At 35.1% G+C, this 18272-nt stretch overlaps 3 protein-coding genes across 3 annotated transcripts; 1 reads left to right on the forward strand and 2 right to left on the reverse strand.

Moving 5' to 3' along the window:
• Positions 1–3698: 3698 nt before the first annotated feature.
• Positions 3699–6570, reverse strand: LOC120253487 (pentatricopeptide repeat-containing protein At3g02650, mitochondrial). The gene is made up of 2 exons (XM_039261822.1): positions 4588–6570; positions 3699–3878 (listed from the first exon to the last, which is right to left on the reverse strand). Exon 1 carries the CDS (start codon positions 6380–6382, stop codon positions 4598–4600), a length of 1785 nt encoding a protein of 594 aa, XP_039117756.1. The 5' UTR covers positions 6383–6570; the 3' UTR covers positions 3699–3878; positions 4588–4597.
• Positions 6571–12502: 5932 nt separating this feature from the next.
• On the reverse strand, positions 12503–13252 carry LOC120253489. Its single transcript, XM_039261824.1, has 2 exons — positions 13001–13252; positions 12503–12869 (listed from the first exon to the last, which is right to left on the reverse strand). Exons 1-2 carry the CDS (start codon positions 13111–13113, stop codon positions 12650–12652), a joined length of 333 nt encoding a protein of 110 aa, XP_039117758.1. The 5' UTR covers positions 13114–13252; the 3' UTR covers positions 12503–12649.
• A 1021-nt stretch (positions 13253–14273) lies between these two features.
• On the forward strand, positions 14274–17598 carry LOC120253488 (sister chromatid cohesion protein DCC1). Its single transcript, XM_039261823.1, is given in 4 exon segments — positions 14274–14457; positions 16140–16931; positions 16933–17055; positions 17148–17598. Coding segments are annotated over 4 exon segments (1197 nt in total). The 5' UTR covers positions 14274–14278; the 3' UTR covers positions 17251–17598.
• Positions 17599–18272: the final 674 nt, after the last annotated feature.

Consider the following 18272-nt stretch of genomic DNA (forward strand, 5'->3'; position numbering starts at 1 on the left):
GAAAGATGTTAATGAGAACTTGACTACTAAACTTTCTAAACATATTAATGAGCTGGAGGAGCTGAAGATTAAGATGAAAATAAATGTTTCAAAACAATCGGGTATCATAATTAGAACATATATATATATATATTTGATTAATGTTTTGAGTTTTATATATATAGTCAACTCAAAACATTAATCAAATATATATATATAGGCAACTCAATACATTTATCAAGATATGCACAATTAGTGGTTGTATATGATAATGCATGTTAAAAAAATATTAAATGCATTTCTACCATAAAAAATATTCATCTACCATACAATAATACTACAATGTATTACCTTTTCCCTATACATGGATTCATCTACTATAAAAAATATTCAGATTTTTGACAATGAAAATGTTGAGGCACCTATTCAAAATAACCAAACTGCATTAACAACAAATGAACAACTTCTAAGTTTTGATTCAAACATCATCAAGGTAAGTATCTTCCCTTTTAAGAAAATTTAAGAATAATTTACTTAAATTTATATCATACAATTCAATCATATATATATATATATATATACTTTTCAAATTTCTCCAAAAAATTCAATTTCATTGTGCCATTAAAATCGAAGATGTCGACATATCTAGCGGTTGGTACTATATTGCTCGCAATGAATGCCTAAAACACTTGAAGAATGGGAAGGAAATTTTTCTGGCCAAAAACATTGCCCAAAACCACCATAAATAACATAATAACTCCCTTTGAAATGCATATTTTTCTATGTTTATTTACAAATTTAATTTATATATATACTCTAACACATTTATTTATAAATCTACATAATACAACTTTCATTAAGTATTAAGGACAACACTGGAGAAATGCAAATAACTGTTTTTGAAAGACATGCTGAAATTTTCACTTTCACATATCTTTCCTCATTACCATTTGCTGAAGAAATCTCCAAATCAAAAGTACCAGATTACATAACCCAATTGAAAAACAAGATGGGGCTTTTGCAGGTGTACCCCTAAAAAATTTTGAAATTGCATATTTGCCCCTAAATAAAAGTTAATTGAATACATACCCTTGAATAATATACATAATTGCGTATATACCCTTGGGGTTCAAATTAGTTGAAAAATCATCTATTAATAAACAACAAATATATAAAATTACCATTATATCGTTGCGTATATACCCTTGAAAAGTTTTTTTTAAGTTGTATAAGGGTTATTTTGGACCTTTTGTATATCTTAATCCAAGTTATAACCATTATTAATCAAGTTTGATTACCGAAATCTAACAGTAAGGGCATATCCGCAATTACCTATATTTTTCAGGGGTATATATACAATTATGTTTTTTCAGAGGGTAAATATGCAATTATAAAACTTTTGAGGGGTTTATAACCAATTCTCCCAAACAAGATTTAATTCTACTATGGGCCTCTCAAAGAAAGCAGTATAAGAAAAACCACTTAGATATAGGGCTTATGGTGCTAAACAACTAAAAATTGAATATGATGTTTTAACTTCAACATCACAGCATCAAATTCCATTAGAGCTTTACCCTGGATAACTTGAAAAAAAAAAAAAAAGTTAAAAAGCAAGTGAGTCACCAAAAAGATTAGTGAGCAAATTATTCCCCGATTTTTTTATATTGATGAGAAAATAACAATGCATTACATTTGTTTGCAAGGGCAAAGAAAAAATGAGTTTAAGTTTTAAACCACAAAAAGTGGGAAAACCAATATCGAAAATAGTTTTACATGTGTGTGCATTTTATTGTATTATATTATTGTTTGATGGTTCTAGTGAGTAGTGTGGTAAGATAAGTCACTCAATAACTCACTCGAAGATTGGACACACACACACACACAATCAAACAAGAGCAAGGAGACACGCAAGTTGGTAACCCAGTTCGGCACAACCTTGCCTACATCTGGGGACTCAAGACCGGAGAAACAATCCACTAAAAGAGGCTTAATAATAAAGAGTACAACACTCTCTCACTCTCTCAAGACAAAGAAAATCCTTTTAAGATTAACCGATGCCCACTCTCCTCAACCCTCATCAAAGGGTCTTCTCACTTGGTGGCTCATCATAAATCTTCAAGCAGAATATCTTATATAGATGCACCGACGTCCAAATAAATCTTCCACTTTTAGAATTCTCCGCAACTTCCTAACTTGGACACCTTCTAAAGTTAGATGTTGCAACACCGAATTGCAACATTGTCCACCTTATTAAACATGACTGAGTTCTAGCGAGTTGCATTCGAATCTTCCTTCCTCACGTCATTTCAATAGGTCTCCTCTCCCGAGGAACGCACCTACCAAGGCACACGCAACCATCTCACCAAAGATGGTCATCGAAGATCTCTCGATCTTCTTTCCAAACTTGGCCCAAGTTTGGTCTTCCCAAATGATCTTCTTTTGACTTATGGACATATTGTTACTAAACTTGATCTCATATTCATCCAAGTTTAGCCTTCAATATCTTCAAGTATGATCTCCAATCATCCATGCTTGGATCTTCAAATCTTCAATCAATCTCCATATATGATTAGGCTCTTTGAATAGATCTGCCAATAATTAGCTCTTAAATCATCCTTTAAATTGTATTGCTAAATATGGTTTTGATAATCTCATTGGCTTGTCCTTGCCTAACTTAGTTTGTGTCTTCAAATAGCTTTGTACCAAACTAAGCTTTGTGTCTACTAATAGCTTCATATCAAACTAAGTTCCATACAATCTTCATGATCTTGAATTCTTGTCAATGATAGAATATTCCTCTCCCTCTTTAAAACAGATCTTTTCAAAAAAGAGTTCTATCAAAGATATGATTTATCATCCCGGATCTTACCAAGGATAGATAAACATACTTTAAATAAAGTTTACCCTTCTTGAAAAGATCCTTTTTAACTTGATGCACTTTCCAAAAATAGTTGATTATCACATGACTTCATTGAAAGGAATATCTTCTAAATATCATCTTCATCATAATCATCTAACCCTTGTAGCTTCACATGTTATGACATCAATATTTTGTCACAACATCATAGTCATTACTTCCTTTGCTGAATCATCATGCCACATCATTTTCCTTTTGCCATGTCACTACTTAGCTTCTCAAATAATGCCAATCCACGACGTCAGACCTAACATTATCAAACTATATAATATTTAATCACTATTACTGATGTTAAAACTTTATATCTGTGTTTATTTTAAAATAAAATTCATGTTAGATTTTATTATTATTAGACCCCATTTATCTTTAATTCAGTTAATTTATGAAAAAATAATTATTTATACATTTACAAAACTAACTATTTTTTTTACAAATACCCATAGCGTAAGCGCGAACCACCCTACTAGTTATTATTAAACTAATACTATACTAACTCATTCTTTATATTTTTCATATTTTTATATTATTATTATTATTATCTCAAAAAATTTTATAGTATTATTAATTTTGAATTGACACATACAAATTTTAAAAAAAAAAAAAAAATAATATGATAGTTGAAATCATGTTTTAAAAAGATATTATGATAATTTTTTAAATTAATAAAGAAAATTTTGGTTTTTTCATATGGATTAAAGTTTAAAGTTTTTGTGGAATAGTTCCATCCCTCTAGTTGCTGAGGTATCAAAGATACTTAACACAGAACAATAGAGAACAACAAGTACTTTCACTAAATAATAGATACTATTACAAGTACGAACAACTCAGACAACGCAGACACCAAACACAGAGAACAGAAAACACACGCATAGAGAACAACAACCACAAGAACGAATAATTCAAACAAATATATAGAACAACTACTAGTCACATAACAACAGAGGATCTCTAGAGAAGTCATCCTCTTCATCTTCAAAACAACCTGGAGAAATTATTTGCAAGATCAATAAGGCAAAATCGTCAACAAGAGGCTCAAGGCCCAAGTCAATATCACCAAACAACCATTACTCCCCCCTCACTACTTGCTACCCCTCCAAAATCTCCCAACTAAACAAGAATTAATGAATATAAACAAATCACGGGATCAAACTCAATATTTAAATTGAGAGAAAAATAAGGTGATTCAAACACTCAAATACCCAAGTTAAGACAGAAAACTCTTCTATTTCAAAAGATTCTGTGAATCTAATGATGTTTTTTTTTTGGTACAATATATTTTCTTTAACTATTTCCATTATTGCTCAAGCTCAAGATGCCACAGCTTACGTGGAAATTAAGTTAAAAATGAAGTAGAATAATCAAATAACAAACACTAAAAATGAAAATTAAAAACAGATTACAAAAAACCTAGATACAGAATGACACCATTAATCAAGTCTACATCTTCATCTTTAAAACATTTCAAATCCCTTCTTAAACTATGGTTACGAAAGTCGTCATTCATGACAACCTTGTTCTATAGAAACCACAAGAAAGCTTCAAATTAAGTATTGCTGCATGAAATGGAACAAAGAACAGCAGGAATTTTACTTGATATCAAACTCATGGATGCAGAGATTTGGAACACTAAGGATCCAAAACAAAGGTGCATGTTATACAAAATCATCAGAATAAATCAACAATTGAACTACCTCAAAAGAACTATGCTTCAATGCTGATTGCCGCCGATTGTACTTGCTCCTCTTCCAGCGACTTCACAGCGGCAATGAGACTCCGAGTAATTTCCTTGAGAGGCACACCGTCCTCCTTCATTTCCTCCAAAAGTTGTTCAGCCTTGCGCCAATCAAGAGCCTTTAGGCACAAAGACTGTATCATCTTGTTATATTCATCTGTGTTTGCTTGCATTCCATCTTTCTTCATCTCCTTCCAGATATCAATGGCCTTATCATACTCCTCCATTTTGCAATATCCCCGAGTGAGTACATGATAAGTGGCCGGGCTGAGCCTGGAATGCCTTTTCCGGGCTTCAGAGAAGATATTATAGGCCTCATCCATCATACCACCTTTCGCATAACCACTCATAACAACAGTGTAAGTATACACATCCGGCCTTAGCCCTTTACTCTCCATTACTTTCATCAAAGCTATTGCATCCTCCATTTCACCTCTTCTTGAGAAAGAGGTGATCACAGAGTTGAAGACAGCTTTTGCTGGTGCCGGCCCTGACTCCACCATTCTCAAAACCAGCTTCTCTGCCTCCTTAACATCTCCAATTCTACACAAACCTTTAACAACATCAGCAAAAGATTTAGTTGCATTCTTAAGGGACTTCTTGTCATACTCATCAAGCAATTCGCATGCCAAGCAAACAGTTTCATTGTTCTTGGCTAAGTGGTGAACTAACAAATCCAACCAAGATCTCTCCTGGCATATCTCCTTATCTTTTGCTACTAAATACACCAAATATGCTTCTTTTGCCTTTTTCCCCTTGCAAAAGAAAGCAATAATCTTACCAATCTTCTCCTTATCACGTAAGTTTCCTGAATCGATCATCTTCTCGCAAACAGACCAGGCGGTATCAAACATAGATCGCTTGCCAAGTGCTTCAATTGTATAATAATAACTATCTCCATCCGGAACACAACCGAAATCAGTAAATTTCTCAAACACCTCAAGACCAGCCTTGCTTTTCCCCAATTTCCAAAACATTGAAATCAAGTCATTGAGGACCACAGTGGTCACCATTCCTTTCTCCACACCAATTTCCTTAACCAAATCCCACAACATATAAGCTTCTTCCTTCCAAAGTTCCGGCAAATTACTAACTGCGAGCACAAGAAGCTCAACTGCTCTTGAACACTTCACTGATTGACAATTCCTTGAAGCCCATTTGAAGAATCCAACAAGATTTTCACCAGAAATATTATCAGTTTGGATCACTCTCACTGCAAAAGCTTCACTCAATCTCAAGTCCATCTTATCCAAGCTTAATTCCAATGGCTCTACCAATGTGCTCTGAAGAAGAGATAGAACACTCTCAACTTGAACATCATCCACCTCATGAATCTCATTCCCAACTCCTTCCGATGCTTCTTGTGAACCAAAAACATTTATAGAATCATCGGCACCTACGCTCTCCTCCCAAAGCGAGCTCAAACTATCAACATCCGCCGCCTGTTTGCTTAATTCTTGCAAATCGTCACCTTTTTCGTTCAAATCAACAGAAGAAGCCTCCGATTCACAAGAATCATCAGCGTCGATTGCGTTCCCAACGGTCCCAGCATTGGAATCATCTGCTTCTCCGGAATGGAAACTAGGGTTCGTAGAGTAAAGTCTAGGGTTTTGGAGGCGGGTGAAGGTTGGGAGAGTGTGGTCAGGCTGTGTGCGAACAACGATTAGGGTTTCTTGCGGTACCTGGCGGTGGAGCGGAGAACGCTTTGGTCTAGGGATTCGGAGAAGCCATTGCCGAGCTTTGGAGCTCCACATCTCGCCGCCGGATGGCCAAAGGGACGATGGGACTCGGTAGAACTTAGATGAGATCGCGCCCGACGGTGACGTGCAGAACGTCCGGCGACCGGCGACGGAATGGAGGCAAAGGAGACGGTGGCGGCTAGGGTTTTGTTTAGAAGTAACTGGGAATTTGGTGCAGTGGCTGTGAAATTTGATTTGAATTTTGGTAAATTTAGTTTAAGCCCTCATCAAAGTTCATATTTACTATTTAATCTCTGATTAACAAGTAAACTTCTATTTAAGCCCTTCTCAAAATATTATTGTTACCAACGACCCATGTGGTCTATTGATAGCCTGGTCTCCGATAGAATCATTCACAGGTGATGAGAATTTGAATCTTGGATGAGGGTATATTTTTGAGAGTGTGGGTAATGAATGTGGAAAGGTGGTCCTAGCGCCCATATGTGCGCTGCCTTTCTTAACAGCCTATCTGCTCATTGCACAAAAAAAAGAAAAAAAATTGTTATTATTATTATTATTTCTTTTTTCTCGAGTCATGCAATATTGGCTCGAAAGTGTCCTCGCATAGGCCTCTCGTAGAACCTTGAGTATTACAAGCTCCAGAACTCAAACTCAAGACCTTTCAATCTATTACAAGGCTCACGACTGGTTTCAAGTAAATTTATAAATAACTCAAAAGTGTTTGATAATAATTGAATATATGTGTGGGCTCCTTTCTTTCCACCCGGCCTTTAATTAGGGTATGACCGGTTGAAAAGCATGGATCACAAATCAAAATTTAATTTTTATATTTCGAGATGATTACGGGTTCATAACTCCTATTAGGGCAAGCCCCTAATATTAATCACCCGATACGATGTCATGGGAACCTCCGATTGAAAACAAGTGTGAATGAGAAGAACTCGAATAAACATGATAATTTTTTATATTTAATTTCAAAGATGCATGCGAATACATGATCATAGACAAGAATACAAAAGTAGAGAGCTATTCTCTAAGAGAGCTTAACAAGAGATTTTTTTTTTTAGAAAGAGCTATTTTTATCATGCTCTTCAAAAATTTATTTTTTTTTAGCTGGCGCTCTTAGCTCCTATACTAAAAGTGTGTCAGAAGATCCTTTTAGCTTTGTGGATGTAGCTCTCCTCGATTTCTTTTTTTTATGTGGGTTTGTGTCTTGAAACATAGCTTAGTCCAAGCTGCGGCCACTTTATATTTACGAGTTGCCTACTTGGTCACTTTTTGCTTCTTTTATCGCTGAAGACTTTGGCTCTTTATGCTTGTAAAATCTCCAGCTCCTTGACTTGTGAAACTCCTCAAGTCTTTGGCTTCTTGGTGCCTTAAAAACTCGAGAGTTGCATTTGTCGTTTACATGATGCATTCAGGTCTTAGCTCTTCAATGCTTTTAAGCCTTGACCATTTGATTTTTATTTTTATTTTTATTTTTTTTTTTTTTTTTTTAAGTCGTGACCTTTAATATGGTTAGGTCATTAACTTAATAATTTTGACTTGATTTTAAAATGGACATCTTACTCATTTTTTTTTTGAAAGAGACCTGACAATAGGCTTAAGAAAATCTTTGCCAACTCAACTTTTTCAATAAGTGTTGACGAGAAGCATGCATTTTTTTTTTTGAAAATTTTCATTCATTTTTTTATCATCATCTCTTCTGTGAAATTTTCATTTTTACTCTTCCTTTCATTTCAAGAAAAGATTTTTTTTTTTACTTTTCATTGTACCTCTTTTCACTCCAACGGGTGTCAAAAGACCTCCAAGTGAGCTTAAAGAAATCTTTGTCAACTCTTCTCTTTTTATGAGTGTTGATGAGAGATATTTTTTTTTGTGAACTTTTCATTTTTTTATCACTTCAAGGAAATTTTTTTTACTTTTTTTTTCATTTCACTTTTTTACTCCAATGAGCGTCAAGAGACCTCAAAGTGAGCTTGAAGAAAGGGTTTGATTTTTTTATGAAAAAGATTTCTCTTTACTCCCAAAGAGTGTCAAGACTTCAGGTGGAATTAGAGAAATTATGAAAAAAATTTCTCGTTACCCCCTGAAAGTCGAGACTTCAGGTGGAATGAGAGAAATTTATAAAAATTTTCTCGTTACTCCCCAAGAAAGCCAAAGCTCGAGGTGGAATTAGAGAAAATATGAAAATTTTTTCGTTACCCCAAGAGAGCCAAAGCTTCATGATGGAATTAGAGAAAATATAAAAATTTTCTCGTTACCCCAAGAAAGCCAAGGCTTCAAGGTGGAATTAGAGAAAATTTTATTAAAAGTCTCGTTACCCCAAGAAAGCCAAAGCTCATGGTGGAATTAGAGAAAATATGAAAATTTTCTCGTTACCCCAAGAAAGCCAAAGCTCAAGGTGGAATTAGAGAAAATTTTGTGAAAAGTCTCGTTACCCCAAGAAAGTCAAGGTGGAATTAGAGAAATTTCATAGGATTTTTTCTAGAGGAAGCCTGCGAAGAAAAATTACCAAAATACCCCCACTCAAATTCATCCTTTACTTTTTTTTTTCCTCATTTTTTTTTACTCTCTCTTTTTTTAACCCATCCTTTCATTTTTTCCATATTTTCCTTTCTTCTCTCATTTTACTCACCCTTCTATTTTTCCATATTTTTCCTTCTCTCTTTTTTTCAAACTCACCCTTCCATTTTTTTTCCATATTTTTGTCTTCTCTCTTTTTTTTTAACTCATCCTTCTTTCATTTTTCCATCTTTCTCTTTTTTTTTTACTCACCCTTCATATATTTGTTTTTTTTTATCATTTTTTCTCTCAGCCTCTTTTTTTTACCAGAAATGCCCCCTCACCAATAAACTTCTCCTCCATATATCTTTTTTTAAAAGAAAATATCATCATTCTAAAAGAAATCAAATATGGGAATATAGCAAAATAAGACACAGGGCCTAAACCAATTTTTAAAGGAGCATGCTTGGAGTTTCTAACCATGATAATAATAATAAAAAAAAACTTTGCAAGGAGATCACCTCTCTGGAGCCAATCAATCCTTCAACATGAGCAATGAACAAACTCGAAGGACACTTCAAATCCCATGCTCGTCCAATCTTTTACCAGCTCCTAAGCTTCTGTGAACCATCACCACCAAAAACACTGCATCTCGTTAATAGTGTGTCTATCCATGCCACCAATTCTAAACTGAAATGTCCTAAAAGGAAGTTTGCATTGGCCTTTCACCAAAGGAAAAGTTCCTAAATATCTCATCTGCATCAAAATCAGCCTCATAAAATCCATTATATCCATTATTGTAATTCCTAGAAGTAGGTCTGGCAACACCATAATTTAGCTCCTCTGAAACCACAAGATCATTTCTTCTCCGGGTCTCTTTATTGCTGAGACATTAGAAAGCCTTAGGAACAACTTTAAACGCTTCATCTGAGCCAAGTACATTTTTTAGGTGGATCTTTAGAGATATCTTCTTGTAAGCTTTGCGGACATCTTCAACTATGCAACTCCTCTCTGACCCCAAGATTTTGTAGAAATCCTTTTATTATTTTTATATCTTCCTCACAATGGAAGTCTGCTCCTCTGTACACCAGCGTCCGGATGGCCAGTTTCTTCTGCCGAGGGAGCATCAGATGGGTTGGCGTCATTAGAGAAGATGAGTGATTTTGAGACGCTCAACCACGGGAGGCCACCAAAAGTTCGTCAACGGGGACTGGGATCCAAGCAAAGGGGTTTAGAGATGAGAGAGGATCCGAATCTCGTTCCCCACCTTGTCATTACAGTGGCGGGCCTACGCGTGAACAGGCCGGCGAGCAGAGCGCTTTACGACCACAAGACAGCCATCGCCGAGCACAACCTGTAGACTGTGCTATAACTATCACGGCCAAGCAAGGTCTTATCGGAGAAGCTGGACATCGTTGTCTCAAACCCGCGGCAGCTGAAGACTCGAATTAGAGGAACGACGTCGAGAAAGAGGACGAACTCACCGAGTAGTAGTGGCCAAAGAGAGAGAAAGAAAACCCTTGTAAACACCACAGACGATGGTCTCATAAGCCTCGGCAGCGGTGCGGTTGTAGATGGAGATCGGGAAAATTCTCTCGGCGATGTTGATAACGGGACTCTGGCCCATGACGGCGAGCACCATGAAACCGATCCGGTGAGTACTGCCGGCCACATTGAAGATCGAGGTGCAGAGATGGAGAGAGAGAAAGAAAGCCCGGGGAGAGAAGAGAGAACACCAGGAAGAGGAGAGAAGAACAAACACGAGAGAGAGAGAGATGGAAAGAAATGCATGCTCGTCATGATGCATGCACGTGCATTTTTCCTCAAAAGAAAAGAAAAAAAGAAATGCATGAAAGAATCAAGTGGGACCATTGCATTTTTCTTTTTAATGCATGAAAGAAGAATCATGCATAGAATGTACGTGGCATGCTCTCAAATTTAAAAAAAAGTATCATTTTTAAAAGTGGGGCCCAGTGTATGTAGAGGCATGGAGAGACATCATGCTCATCATGCAAAAACTAAGGTTTATTATCATTGCATCTATTTTTTTCTTATTTTTACAAAAAAATACAGTACCTCTTTTTCTTGCAGATCAACTTCCTTGGCCTATCCTTCTCCTTCTTCCTTCTCACTCTTCTTCAAAATTCTCTCTCTTTTTGTTTAATTTCTCACTTTTTCTTCAAAAATCTCTCTGTCTTTTTTTCCTGGTTCTTCTCTTTTTTTTTTCCTTCGTTTCTCCTTTGTTCCTTTTTTTCCTTTTTTTCCTTTGTTTTTTTGTTCCCCGAAATCCTCAACACCCCCTAGAATCTCCAACTCCCAGGAGATTTTTTTATTTTTTTATTTTTTTATTTTTTTTATTTTTTTTATTTTTTTTTATTTTTTTGAATTCAAAATTTCCTATCTTATCCATAATATATATTTTTCATATATATTTGAATTTCCCTCCTTTTTTTATTATTATATTTTTATTCATTATTATAAAATATATATGTATATTTTTTTAAATTTCAAACGACATGTATATATATCTTCAAATATATATACATATATTCTCTCCTCTTTTTTTATATCATTATTATTATTATTATTTTATTATTTTTTATTTACCCCCCTACTTTTATTTGGAATAGGATAATGCCCCTTAACTCTTTTTTTTTGCTCCTATTTGAAGTAGGAGAATATGATTTATCACTATGATTTTTGTTTATCTCCTTTTTTTTTGTTTGATATGAATTCAGAGCACAATGCTAATTTCCTAATGGGATTAGGAATAATAATTTTCTATATAAACAATATGTTTGGAAATTTTATAGATTCTATCAAAATAAATTGATAAATATAATGATAAAGCAACATTTTACTTCTTTTAAATATGGAACAAATTCACACAGTATATAACAGTCTTATTAAATCATTTGATTATTATGATTATTTAAACTTAAGTGTATTTTATATTTTTCTTTTTGTATGTTTTTTAAGTTTGATATGGTTTTGCATTCTTGGTTTTTCTTATTTTCATTTCTATCAGATTTAAATGCAAACCTAAGAGCTAGTCCAAAAAAATAATATTTTATATATTTAAATAAGTGATTTTAAATTTAATTTTTTATATATACAAAAATAAAATAAAACCTGACCACTTATGAATAATAAATATTAAAATAAAATAAATTAGATAATTGTTTTCGGAATTAAAATCCAATTTGATATGTAACTAAATCATATGATGAAATCTAAACATGTTGGGAAGCAACTCAAAATAACATCTTTCAATTGAATTGAGCAGTAATCCATATATGTATATATATATATATATATTTCAATATTTATTTATACTTTAATACTTGCTTCTCATGTCTTGCGAGGTGAGGACACGTGGGTCGGGGTTGAGTCTTGCTCTCCCCATACATGTATGTCCCTGGTTCTGGTGCTTGTCGCCTTTCTCAAAAAAATAATTTGACTATGAGTTATTACATTGTGATATAATTTATTAAATTGTTCAGATTTACAAAACAATCGTATCATTATAATTATTTCAAAACAAGAAAAATAATATTTTTACATAAGCATATTAAGAAGTTCATGTTCAACATTTTGTAATTAGGTTAATGCAAATAAAGACTAAAAAAATAAATGTACCATCCGAATTAATTACTCTAATAAACAAAATATTAAAAATAGCAAGTACACTTTTATTTATGATTACTTGACATATCCCACATGAAGAGGTTTAAATTTTTGTTGAGCTTGTTCAATACAAACAATTGTTCATGACTTAACTCCTAAAATCAAACAATACAAAACATTTGATCGATCTCACTCTATCACTTTTCCTTTCTCTCTTAGCTTGGCAATTTCGGCTTTCATAGCTTCCTTCCTCTTCTTACTAGCTAATACTTTAGCAGTAACACCACTCACATTGGGGTCAATTTTCTCCTCCGGAGAGGGCGGCGGAGGCCGTCGTGCCGCCGCCTTTGCACTCTCGGCACCGATGAACATTACAGTTGCAACTCCAATCAAACTATTTGTAAATGTCCTAAACCATAACCATTAAAAAAAAATTTCATTAAGCTTAAAATTAAGAAACAAAGAATATACACATTATTCATCTATAAATGTCATGATTATATGATACAACTATATAAAATAACAGTTGATAAAACTTACCTTCTGTGATGAAGATTGGGGATTAGAAAGTGAGGTTTCTTTGGAGTAGTTGGTGAAGAAATGGGCAATGGAGAAGTGGCTGATGGTGGTGGTCTTGCTAAGTGATTGGCCATCAATTTGCTCTGAAATGTTGGCAATGTCACTGATGTGATGATGATGATGATGATGATGAAAAATGAAGATGATGACACGGATATTTGTTAATGTTGAAGTTCATTGATATATCCAACAGGAAGATAAGAAATGTTTGCTATTGGTGAGTGTTGAGATAATGTCCACATAGATAAGGACTATGTGGTTGTCACTTTGAACACCTTGGCATGCATTGGGTTTAACCATTTCTTTTTTTAAGGACCACAACAATGAAAGAAACTATTCTATTGTTCTCCAGTGACAAGAAATACATTGATATAAATGAAAAGAAAAAAAAAATATTAATAGGAGTTGGTTCGAGTAGTGAAACTTGAATCATTTTAATAAGTGATTTTGAGGTTGAGTTTTTATATATTTTTACTGAAAAAAATCAATAGTTTATATGGTTTTTTTATACTTCATTTTGGATTAGTTTAAAATCAAAAACTTAAAAAAATTTATCAAATAAATCAAAAGAAAATAGTTATTATTAATTCAACAATTATATAAAAAAAATTTCGTCTTAGGATTATATTAAAATATTTATATTGATCTTTAATTTTTTTTTTCATAACATTTTTTACGAATATCACAAATATATTCATTGCTATTAATGATGTAAATTTAAAAACTATAGTTCAAATATCAAAAAAAAAAAGTTCTAACAATTATAGATCATATAAGTCACCTAAACATACGTTATTGAATAATTTTATTTATATAAATTTATTAGTTACACGGTAAACTTGTTTTGACAATTAATGCACTTCTACACATATTTTTCTATTGACAAACTCTTAAATAAAAAACGCTTGTCGTCTATTATAAAAACAAAAAAAAATATTTCGGGTCATGTGTTGTCACAAGAAGCATAACTATGATGTTAAAAATAAGAATAAATTTGATTGTAAAAAAAAAACATTATATAACAGGACACAAATTTGCTACAAAGCTTCAAATAAATAAATATATAGAATATTTTAAATGAAAAAAAAAAATGCAATTTGAAGATAATGGAAATCCCTACCGTTCATCTCCAAGATGATTTATTTTGGACCGTCCATCTTGAAGCCCTCTTCCTCGTTTGGAACTTCAAAACCCTCAAATCTAAAAAGCGCGGGAAAAGAAAGCAAAGCCGCGAAGGATATGGAAATGGCGGTGGATGGAGAGGCGAAGGAGATCTGGAAGGGAGGAGCTGGATCCGTGCTAAGCCTTGCCTCTGGTTCCTCGATCCCCGTCCGCTATCACTCCCTCTTCGCTTCGCACGATGATCTCCTTCTCCTCGAGGTCGACGAGAAGCTCCTCCCTGATATCCTCAATCACCGGTACTCCTTTTGATTATTCTTTCATTGTTGTGCCATCCTCGTTTTCACCATGGCTTAATTGTTTGCTTGAATCACTTATCTCGATTTCTAGGATGCCTTGAATTTTCGAGCTTTTCTGTTACTTGATTTGGGGATTGATAATTGGAAATTAGGGTTTGCTGTTGTGATTTGTGAACGCTTGAAATCTAGGATCAAATATGATATCTTCCCTTTTTATGTATGATTTCTGATTAAAAAAAAATTGCTTCTTTGTATTTGGCCTGTAATCTTTTCATCAAGAAAAATAAGGTTGATGAGGCCATTGATTTTCATGCATTTGGTGTTTGATTTAGGTTTTCTCTGCAAATTTTAGGTTTTGAGATGTTGGTGATGTGCATCAATTTGATCTTGGCATAAGTCTTATGTTGAGAGAATGAGTCTTGGTAGATTGGTTTAAGACAAGTGGATAATTTCTAGAAGTTGGGATTAAGGTTATTTATCTATAACCATTTCTAGAATCCACACCAGAGGGGGCATTGTATGTTTGATTGCTTATTTATGGGGTTGATCATGTAAACCTAAACCCAAGATTTGATGTGGATTAGGTTTGTCAAACAACTCATAAGAGTTTCTAAGATATTCTCCAAGTGAAGAGTCTGGGCTTGATAAGTATTAATGATAAGTAAAGTGCAGACTAGGATTTACTAATATTACATTGTACTTTATTGTTTGGAAATTTCAAAAAAAATCTTAGGGACACTTTTTTTAACTTTCATCTGTAGACTATTTGGACAACCATGAAATTGTTGAAAACCATTTGGGTTGAAGACTCAATCATGTAGTCCAATATACAACCAAGCGACGCAGTTCGCCTGTGAGGTCCTACCCATTTCAATTTTATTCTTCTGTGGGTTTAATTCTGCATTAGTTGATGAAGGCAATTGGGATATATATATATATATATGTCCATGTCCAATAGCCAATTATGGCATTCATCAGCTAACCCATAGACATGACCGTGCTGAGGACCTACCCTTTGTCAAGAAGGTACATCCATAAAAAAAAGAGTAAGGGATGATAAAGAAAGTAAAAGTTGGTAATCAAGGGCATACTAGACCTGTATTAGGAACAATTCAGTTCCTATCATCAATCTGTTGTCTATGGGCTTATCTAATGATGAGCCAACTCGGTGTACCAAGAGCCTAATTTTGGTTCCATGGTTAGTCTGAATGCCTCAAAAGGGATTTTTAGCCTTTGGTTTATATCAAGGGATGTGATTTACTACATTACATATTTTAGTTTAGTATCAGAGGTTAACCATTGATAAATAAAATCTTTGGTAAGTTCTTAGTTATTTTATTACATATTTGTATCCGCACTTTTTTAGTTTGACCCATGGTAAATAGAAGATAGCTTAGGTTTGCTTGTGGCAAGTTTGTTTATGAAAGTCAAAGGCAATCGTATAATAGTTTGCCTTAATACAAGAATGCTCTATCATATCCTCAAAATATTTTTCATATTTGAAATAAATGCAACGCTATTTAGCACACAAAGTGTATCTCTTGTTAAATTATAATAACAATGTTATCATTCATCTGAAATGTTTTTACAGAGCATATTTGAAATAAAGGCAATGCGATTTAGCACACAAAGTGTATCTCTTGTTAAATTATAATAACAATGGTGTCCTTCATTTGATTTAGAACATGCATTCGAGGCCAACCTGACGAGGATGCAGTGCTTTGCACTCCTACTGCAACTTATGCTATGAAGTTTGTGGGCACCTCAAACACCGTGTTGCTTATTCCTCCAGGGGATGCCACATCCTCAAACCCAGAAATGCAAGTTGAAGATACTGACAAGCAGGATATACCTATGCCACAATGCGTAGCATCAGTAATCAAAGTGGCCCCAGGCAACATTGAACTGATCCAAACAGCGCCAAGGCTTGAAAAGTTGAAAACACTTCTCAGTCAGAGGCCTTACAGACTTGAAGAGGATTTGGATGATGGTCTGCAGTTGAAATCAGGCCTTTATAGATGGGAAGATTTAGTTGAACTAATTCAGGCTAGTGAAGAAGAAATAAGAGTTGGATTGAAATCTCTCTCTGCGGTAGAGCTTGATGGATTCTGGAGGATAGTTGACCAGAAATCCATGGACGGAATTCTTGACATGATCCTAAATAACTCCATCCTGCATGATTGGCGTCTCAATGCACTCATTGAAGATGAAGTTTTATCTATTATGGAATCTGATGGATTTCCTCGCAGAATTGTTCTTCATTGCCTTGACACATTTGGAAATGCATTGGATGGTATGGAAGGCTGTGTATGGAGCCTGGATGAGAAAAAAGTTTGTCTTCGTTTTGCTGCACGAGTATTGGGTGCTGAAAAGATGAAGCTAGAGGTTTTCATGGAGAAATGGACAAGGAATGCTCCTTCAGGAATGCAAGTAAACTTGCAAATGCTCGAAGGAGAAATTCTCTTTGAAAAATTGAATTGAAACTTGGATCCGCCGGTTCAGTGTATCTGCTCTTCCATCAACCCCGGCAGAGCGTTTTGCTGCACTGTTCAGAGAGCGGCCAAAGTGGGAGTGGAAAGACTTGGACCCTTACATAAAGTAAAGTTTAGATCATACACTATAATTCTTTGATCCTGCATTTATGTATGTATATATATATATATATTGACAGCATTTGATCTTTTTTTCAGGGATTTGAAAGTTCCAGGCCTCTCTGCAGAAGCTTTGCTAATCAAATACACTCGGAGAACACAACCAAGTGCTGATGTAGAGCCGGTTTTCAGTGCTAGATAGTCACAAATTCTCTTACACATGTTCTTTATCCTCACTCTTATATTGATGCTCTCCATGGGGAATCATTCCTGTGTTTTGTAAGTAACTAAGTACCCACCCTTCTTGATTCTTCTTGCAATCACTCTTTCTATTGTATCACCTGAAAGAACATTTAGCAGTTGAGTATGTTATTATGTTGCAAGTCTACTAGTGTAAACTCTGCATTTTAATGTTTGTACTTATAAGCAAGTCTTAATTGTTAGAAGTAGAGAGAATGAGAAAGTGGAACAAGTCTATCTCTAGAACTCACATAACATGAGTGACCCTTTGGGTCTACATATAGAACATGATAAGTATAAATATACATCTATACATGCATGCTCATGCAGTACGTACATATACTGATCCTGACCAATCGTCCAGCTTACTCGATATCTCCAGAAAGCGGATCGTGCGTCTCTTGAGTTTTGGATAGCAATCGAAATGGATGGTGGTCAGCGTGTGCTGCCTTGTTGGTGAAAATCATCGTTTACTGGACCTACACGTGGGAAGATGAGTGAAGTGATCACGGTCTGAGGCGGCGTGCACGGCAGCGTAGTGAAGTGTCGTGAGCCAACCTGGATATGTTTGAGTCGGCTCATCGTATAGCTGGATCTGTGACTGATCTGAAGGGCACACCGATCTTTGCTCCCGGAGTGAATAGGAGATGGGAGATGTGATCGGTACTGAAAGTCCACAGTAAGAGATCGAGCAGCGATGAAGCACCTCCCACGGGCGGTGAAGCTAGCAGCATGCGTGGCAGGCCCTCGGCCTGGGCTGAACCTTGTAGCGGTGTTGTGTGCCAGTGCTGAGCAGCAGAGGAGCCGAGAGAGATGCAGTGGCTGTGGGTGTGCGGAGACCGTCAGCCAGGGACAGGCGGCCCGAGGTGAGCGACCGGAATGGGCTGCGGTGGAAGAGTGGGTGGCGTGGAGTGAGAGCAGGACCCACGAGATCTGTGCTGCCGCGAAGATATCGTGATGCCGAATAAGATGGCGTAATGAAGG

This window comes from Dioscorea cayenensis, unplaced genomic scaffold (assembly GCF_009730915.1).
Source record: "Dioscorea cayenensis subsp. rotundata cultivar TDr96_F1 unplaced genomic scaffold, TDr96_F1_v2_PseudoChromosome.rev07_lg8_w22 25.fasta BLBR01000103.1, whole genome shotgun sequence".
Classification (NCBI taxonomy): domain Eukaryota; kingdom Viridiplantae; phylum Streptophyta; class Magnoliopsida; order Dioscoreales; family Dioscoreaceae; genus Dioscorea; species Dioscorea cayenensis.